The sequence below is a fragment of the Callithrix jacchus genome, chromosome 22 (genome assembly GCF_049354715.1).
Source record: "Callithrix jacchus isolate 240 chromosome 22, calJac240_pri, whole genome shotgun sequence".
NCBI classification, from domain to species: Eukaryota; Metazoa; Chordata; class Mammalia; order Primates; family Cebidae; genus Callithrix; species Callithrix jacchus.
The window spans coordinates 1,850,823-1,858,225 of record NC_133523.1 but is presented as its reverse complement, the minus strand read 5'-3'; the positions used below and the strand labels follow the sequence as shown (position 1 = coordinate 1,858,225).

The window sequence follows — 7,403 nt, the reverse complement described above, 5'->3', positions numbered from 1 at the left end:
TCACCACACCTCAGCCCAGAGCCAGGGGAAGCTAAAGGGAGGTGGGGACCTTGCTGGGCTGGCCAGCACAGGCCAACCCCCTCCAGTGTCCTCATAGGCACCTAGACTCACAAGGACCCAGCTGTGGACCCTTCTAGGCAGCTCTATCCAGGAGGGCCATGCCCTCTGTCCGACCTGGGGCCACAGGGGCTGTCCACTGAGTGCTTGGTCCCCCCCCACCCCGATTCATCTGCACCCCAAGGAAAGAGAACGAGGGTTTGTCGCAGCCCAGGACCCATGAGCCCCCAACACCAGGGCAGTTTCTGCATACCACCTCTAGTCCCAGGGCCACGGTAGAGCCGGGCCAGGCCCAGCCGGTGACTCAGGGCAGACGGAAGGGTACCCTCCAACCTCAGGCTGCCCTAGGCCAGAAGCGGGTTTAATGCACCAGGTGCGAAAGAGAAACACCAGAAAATCAGGGAGAGGAGGGACACCAGGTCACGGACACCTCTCACCACTGTAAGAAGGCCCTGTCCACGGCAGACGCCAACCTCACTGTGCCGACCGAGCCAGAAGAGAGACACCCACGAGGAGAGCCGGCCTCTGAGAAGGCAAACGAGCCGTCACAGGTCACCACAGGCAAACTCAAGGATCAGGGACAAAGGACACGGGAGAACCACAGCAGGGCGGCTGGGACCGGACCCAGCGGGGGGGGGGGACACAGGGACCCCTGTCCCACAGGAGTCAGCCTCACCCTGGTGACGGCAGAGACCACGGGCCACAGCAGAGACCCACGGGGACGCCGTGTCAGAGACCCATGGGGGCCACGGCAGAGACCCACGAGGGCCACGGCAGAGACCCACGAGGGCCACAGCAGAGCTGACTCCAGGGAAAAGCTGGCACTCACCCAGTACTGCACACATGGGGCGAACACCACCGGTGGCCTTGGTGGGGGGCGCTGTCCCTGAAACTTCTCCACAGAGGGGCGATTTTCCCAAAACTCAGACTATGCAGTCAGAGGCGAGGCTGTCATGGGCTCCAGGGCCTCAGGCGCCACCAACAAAATCAAAGCGTTCGCAGCACATCCACCACAGACGGCCTCCGAGTGAGGGCGCCCCACCCAGACCGCCACGGTGCACAGGCCCCCACGGGACCCCTGCTCTGCCTCGGCAGCCTGGGCTCCGGTTCCTGCACCCCTGCCCGAGGCAGAGCCGACCCGGCCTTCCTGGGGGGCAGGGGTCCGTCGGCCCCAGGTGGTGCCACAGACGGGCAGGGGGAGCACACGGGCAGAGTCAGACACCCCGCCAGGAAAGAGAGCTACATGGCAGGCCCCAGGGCGGGTGGGACCCCAGGCGGCTCCCATCGGAATCCTGCTGCATCTGGAGGACACTGGCCCTTCCAGAAGCCTGGGTGGGTACGTTTCTACATTTACTTTGTTTTTTGTGTTTTGTTTTTTGACCAAGTCTCGCTCTGTCCCCCAGACTGGAGCGCCTTTTCCCATTGTCATGTGGGAACTGCCATGTGATGTCCCGCCTCGGTTTCCCTCCACCTGAAGGAAGTCACATGGGTCCCCGGCTCCTGCCTCTGTGATGATCCCCACGAGGGTTGCAGCGCGGAGGGCACAGCGGGGCTCAGCTTCATTTCCCAGGGAGCCCCCGGCAAGATGGCTTGGTCCTGGGAGCTGCCCAGGTCTTCGCCATCCCCTGGCCTCCATCCAGTCCCATAAGACTTGGCTCCAGGCCCCGTGCGCCGGGCAACACCCGCTAGACATGTGCCCCTCAGAGTCAAGCCTGTATTCACCTCGACTTTGATGAAGGCCCCTCAGGAATTGGGATTTTAAAAAATCATCTTCAAGTATATCATTATTAAAAGGAACACATGCTGGGCGCGGTGGCTCACGCCTGTCATCCCAGCACTTTGGAAGGCCGTGGATCATGAGGTCAAGAGATCAAGACCATCCTGGTCAACACAGTGAAACCCCGTCTCTACTAAAAATACCAAAATTAGCTGGGCGTGGCAGTGGGCACCTGTAATCAAGAGGCTGAGGCAGGAGAATCACTTGAACCCGGGACGTGGAGGCTACAGTGAACCAAGATCGTGCCACTGCACTCCAGCCTGGGTGACAGAGAAAGACTCTGTCTCAAGAAAAAAAAAAAGATGAGCTGAGCACGTGGCAGCACGTTGCCCTCTGTCACCTGGGCAGGCACAGTGCTCACAGCCACGGACGTGGAACGTCTGATCCACTGTGGACACACACATCATCAGCACATTGGCCTGTGCCCATGCTCTTCACCATCTCCCTGGAGCCCTTGTCCAGCCCTGCTCCCACTGCCCACCAAGGGGCCAAGGACGAGAGGAACCCAGTCGCCGGAAGAGGAGGGGCGTGGTTGCTGCGGTGCAGAATCCGGTCCCCAAAGCCGGCAGGGGACCCAAATGGTGCAGGTGTTATGGATAGTGGTTGACGGCTCCTCAAACGGTCACACCTGGAGTCACCATGGGACCAGTGATTCCACTGCTAGATGTCCACCCAAGAGAACCACAACTAACAGACATGCAGGAACCATACACAGATGCTCACAGCAGCCAACACGCGGCCACCACACCAACATCCACCACGTCAGTAAGCACGTGGCCACCCACGCACTGCAGTGGCTCAGCCGCGAACAGGAGCGAGGCTCGGACACGATGCACCTTGAAGACGTCACACTCAGTGAGAGACGCCAGGCACAGGCCACGCCCTGTGTGATTCCACCCCAGGAGGTACCTAGAACCCTCAGTCTCAGAGACAGAAAAGAAAGTAGGATGGGGTGCTAAGGGCTGGGGGGGCAGGGGGGTGAGCATTTCATGGGGACAGTGTTTCAATTTGGGAAACGGGAAGGTTCTGGAGAGGGCGGTGTGGAGGGCTGACTGCTATGGGGACGGGCTCCCCGGGAAGGCGGTGAGAACGCTCTGGAATTAGGGGTGGTGGCTGCACAGAGAGGACCCTTGACCAAGGCGGGTGTGAACTGACAGGTCCACTCCGATGCAGATTTTCTTCAATAAAGGTCTCCCGGCGGCGCCAGCCTCTCCCGCCTCCCTTTGGCTCTGCCACCACCCGAGGCAGCAAGACACACTCTCAGCACCTTGGCCCTCCACGGGAACGAGACAAGGACAGCGGCTTCCATGGGCGTCATGGGCACCACAGGGAGAGCAAGCAGGCTCACTGTGAGGACGCAGCGCCCAACACGCGCAGAACTCCAGGTGCCTGTGCAGGGACCCGCGTCTGCCCGAGGCCTCGGTCGCAGGCAGGTGCCGCAGCCACACTGCAGGGCTTGGAAGCCGTGCGAGGGTGCTTCACCGCATGAGGGCTGCGCCCTGACCCATCCCGCTCAAGGGGCAGCTGTGCAAACAGCACTCACGTGCGCACGCCGGGAACTCTCCCGAGTAAGGAGGTTTCCACTCAAAGAAGTGGTTCGTGCTCGAAGGACGAACCCAGGTGAGGCTGGTAAGAGAACGGTGAGCTGGGTCCGGGTGACGGGGCTGTTCGTTTTTGAGACAGGTCTCACTCTCATCTCCCAGGCTGGAGTGTAGCGGCGCCATCTCAGCTCACTGCAACTCCACCTCCCAGCGATTCTCCTGCCTCAGCTTCCCAAGTAGCTGAGATTACAGGCACCCACCACCATGCCCAGCAAAGTTTTTTATTTTTAATAGAAATGAGGTTTCGCCATGTTGACCAGGATAGTCTCAATCTCCTGACCTAGTGATCCACCCACCTTGGCCTCCCAAAGCGCTGGGACTACAGGTGTGAGCCACAGAGCCCAGCCAGGGTCACTCATTTTAAGAAAAGCAGCGAGCCCCACTCTGGCCAGCACCCCGGGGAAGAGGGGGTGGGACAGGGCTGGGGAATGGCTCCCTCAGGAGCAGGATCAAGTCTGACCCAGGGCCAGGAGCCTGCCGAAGCCACACCTCCTGCTCACAGGGCCAGCGTTTAACCGGCTCTCCCGAGGCACGGCCCGTGAAGCCTTCAGAAGAACCGGGGCTATGCGCCCACAGGAAGCAGAGGCCAGTGCCGGGGCATAAGGAGGGCGAGGCGACTCACCCTGGAGGCCCCAGGACACCACCACACCCATCGCCAGCATCCCGGATGAACTCCAAGCGGCAGCGGGGTCCCTGACGACTTCCCCTGGGGTAGCCACGTCCCACCCAGGACTCAGGCATCCAGCACAATGTCCCTCTCCGAGGCTTACTGGCAAGACTGGCAGGATGGCATGGCAAACACACATCTGTGCACACACACATGCATGCACCTGTGTGACCCCTGCAGCCACCAGGCCTGACTGGCGTGATGGCATAGCACACACACACACCTGTGCAGACCCCAGCGCATGTGCGTACACACACACACACACACACACACACACACACGACCCCTACAGCCACAAACCCTGGCCCAGCCCACCTGCAGGCTCCAGGCCTGACTGGCGTAATGGCATAGCACACACACACACCTGTGCAGACCCCAGCACATGTGCGTACACACACACACACACACACACGACCCCTGCAGCCACAAACCCTGGCCCAGCCCACCTGCAGGCTCCAGGCCTGACTGGCGTGATGGCATAGCACACACACACACACACCTGTGCAGACCCCAGTGCGTGTGCGTATATACACACACACACACACACACACACACACACACACACACACACACGACCCCTGCAGCCACAAACCCTGGCCCAGCCCACCTGCAGGCTCCAGGCACCGACTGGATTCCCCTCCGCACACCCAGCCAGTCAGAGGCAGATGTGGCGCCTCCCTGTCCTCATGCGGGCCCCGTGTGCTGCCCCAGGCTCCCATCCCAGTAAGTGTCCACAGGGAGAGACTGGACATCCACCCCAGGACCACTGGAGCAGAAAACCCTGGGGCGGGGGCACAGCTGCTGGGCAGGGACAAGGCCTCGCACACCTGCCATCTTCCCTGGGGACGGGGGTCAGATGGGGAAAGGCAGAGGTCACTGCAGGCCACACGAGCATCCAGGGGTCACCTGGGAAACGAGGCCCCTAAGGAGGTCGGGCCCCGCGGCCACACTGCCCACAGCACCGCGGCCAAGGCAGGAGGACTGACCGTCAGGCTCACAGGTGGGAACTGTCCAAGGTCCAGACCAGGATCCGGATGCCTCGTTCCGGAGGGTCAAGTTTCCGGAGAATTGAGGAATTACCTTTAAGCACAACATTTTTCAAGGCTCCAAGAACAATTATGCATCAACAGAAAATCGCTGGTGACAACAAAGCCTCTTGGATTTTCTCTGCCTTTTAAACTGCGACAGGGTTGGGGGCGGTGGTTCATGCCTGTCTTCCCAGCTACTCGGGAGGCCTGGGCGGGCGCACCACCTGAGGCCGGAGGTTCAAGACCAGCTTGGACAACACGGCAAAACCCAGTCTGCACTAAAAATACAAAACCTGGGACCCCAGCTACTCAGGAGGCCGATGTGGGAGAACTGCGTGAACCTGGGAGGTGGAGGTCGCAGTGAGCCGAGATCGCACCACTGCACTCCAGCCTGGGCGACAGAGTGAGGCTCTACCTAAAAATAAAATCAATAAATAGCGATAGGCCTGCCCTGGCCTGGGACCCCAAGCCTCATGACATCTTTCCTCCTGCCACCCTCACCTGCACCCACTCCTCTGAGGGGCCTGAGACCCAGAGGCGAGGCAGCTGCCCCCACAGGTGTGGGGTGGAAGTGACCTCCTGGGACAGGCCCAGGGGCGTGCTTCCCACCTCTTCTGGGAGCACGTATGTGGCCTCTGCACCTGGATAGAGTCTGCCGTGACAAGAGTCACGCCCATGGGTCACAACACACACACTAGCATCTCTCATCCCACTCCCCTGGGGGACTCCTGGGCTGCCTGTCCCACTCATGACCGACAGCCTCAGTCCTTACCCGACGTCCTCTCCAGGGAGGCCATGGCTCTACCCCAGCGCAGCCGGAAGTACAGCAGATGTGGATCAAGGGAGAGCTGGCTGCTTTCTGGGTTTTTCTCTGAGACAGTCTTGCTATCACCAAGGCTGGAGAGCAATGGCGCGATCTCGGCTCACCGCAACCTCCACCTCCCAGGTTCAAGCAATTCTCCTGCCTCAGCCTCCTGAGTAGCTGGGATTACAGGCCCGCACCACACCCGGCTAATCTTTGTATTTTTAGTAGAGAAAGGGTTTTGCCATGTTTGCCAGGCTAGTTTTGACGCCTGACCTCAGGTGATTCACCCGCCTCAGCCTCCCAAAGTGTTGGGATTACAGGCGTGAGCCACGGCATCCGGCCAGACCTGGCTGTTTTCAACGTGATGTGACCTGAAACTGTCTCGGGCCTTGTGGTGCAGGGAAGCCTCTGGGCTGCCCCAGGAACACAGCTGGGGGTGACAGGAAGGGCCCTGCGCAGGGTGGGCAGGGGGCTACCCTGGTTCCCTGTGCAGGAGACAGCCCCACACCTGAGGCGGGTGCCCTGAGCAGTTAGCCCTCTGGGGCCAGGGCCGCCTTAGTCGGGGAGGAGGTGGGGGGGCTGTAGAGGGCCATGAGAAGCGGTTCCCTGTGGGCCCAGCATGGAACTCAGGCTGCCCCTGCAGAGGGCGTCCCAGCACCTTACAGGCACAGGCTGGCACAGGGCCCCAAGCAGCGGTGGTGGTCATGGACTCTGGGCAGAAGGAGAAAGGGCCGTGGAGCCTGGAGGACTCAGAACCCAGCTGGGCTTCAGGACAGTGCCTGGAGGATGGCCGGCTCACACTGGCCACGCGGGGTATGTCCTGCCTTGCCCTATGCCCTCACTATTGATGTAGGTGGTGATGGGACAGAAAAAGGGCAGGTGATATTGGACTACTAGATTAGAGGTCCCTGCCCCACCACAGGCGGGCCAGCCCGGGGGGAGGAGGCACACTGGGCCCCACTTGCCAGAGGGGAGCTTGCAACGAGGCCAGGAGCTAGGCAGGCCTGGCCCCTCATGCCATCCCTGCCCTCAGCCTGCTGGATACACTGTTCTGGTGGTCCCAGCCCCTCCTGCTGTCCCTGCCTGCTGTGTGCTGGATATGCTGTTCTGGTGGTCCCCAGCTCCCCACTTTGAGTCCTCGCTGAGGCAGCACAAAGGGGTGCCCCACCCAGCCAGGCCAGTCCAGCTCCTGGATAGACCAACCCAGCAGACAGCTGCACCCACGCACCAGTCACAGGGCGGCAAGGTCACCTGCACCCAGAGCTGGCACTCAGAGGATAGAATGGTGAGGTGCATCCTCTGGCTGCAGGGCCACCCCCCTCACTGCCACTGCTCCCACTGGCACGGCGGGTGACCGGAGGAGCACAGGCGTGGGAGTCAGCTCTTGGCAGATGCAGCTTCCCCTCTACCCAAGCAGGCCAGGTAGGCCTCAACTTCCTCATCTGTAAAATGGATGCTCTACCCACCT

General features: G+C 61.1%; 1 protein-coding gene across 7 annotated transcripts; it reads left to right on the top strand.

Moving 5' to 3' along the window:
* Positions 1-17: 17 nt before the first annotated feature.
* LOC118150086 (uncharacterized) lies at positions 18-6,373 on the top strand. 7 transcript variants are annotated; one of them, XR_013531221.1, is made up of 4 exons: positions 18-608; positions 1,461-2,739; positions 3,024-3,454; positions 3,538-6,354. XR_013531221.1 is itself a non-coding variant. In XM_078361420.1 (3 exons), the coding sequence occupies exons 2-3, from the start codon at positions 2,413-2,415 to the stop codon at positions 3,321-3,323; spliced, it is 627 nt and encodes a 208-aa protein (XP_078217546.1). In that variant the 5' UTR covers positions 18-608; positions 1,461-2,412; the 3' UTR covers positions 3,324-6,354. The 7 variants fall into 7 exon arrangements, 2 of the variants coding, with proteins under 2 accessions (XP_078217546.1, XP_078217547.1); XR_013531222.1 differs by having other exon boundaries at positions 3,938-6,353; XR_013531225.1 differs by having other exon boundaries at positions 3,008-3,454; positions 3,938-6,348.
* The last annotated feature ends 1,030 nt before the right edge of the window (positions 6,374-7,403 follow it).

Excerpts from the sequence above, each read along its gene's own strand:
- LOC118150086 (XM_078361420.1), top strand. The coding sequence starts at position 2,413 with ATGGTGCAGGTGTTATGGATAGTGGTTGACGGCTCCTCAAACGGTCAC. Across the intron at positions 2,740-3,023 it reads GTGTGATTCCACCCCAGGAG|GTCTCCCGGCGGCGCCAGCC; the intron begins GTACCTAGAACC and ends TCTTCAATAAAG.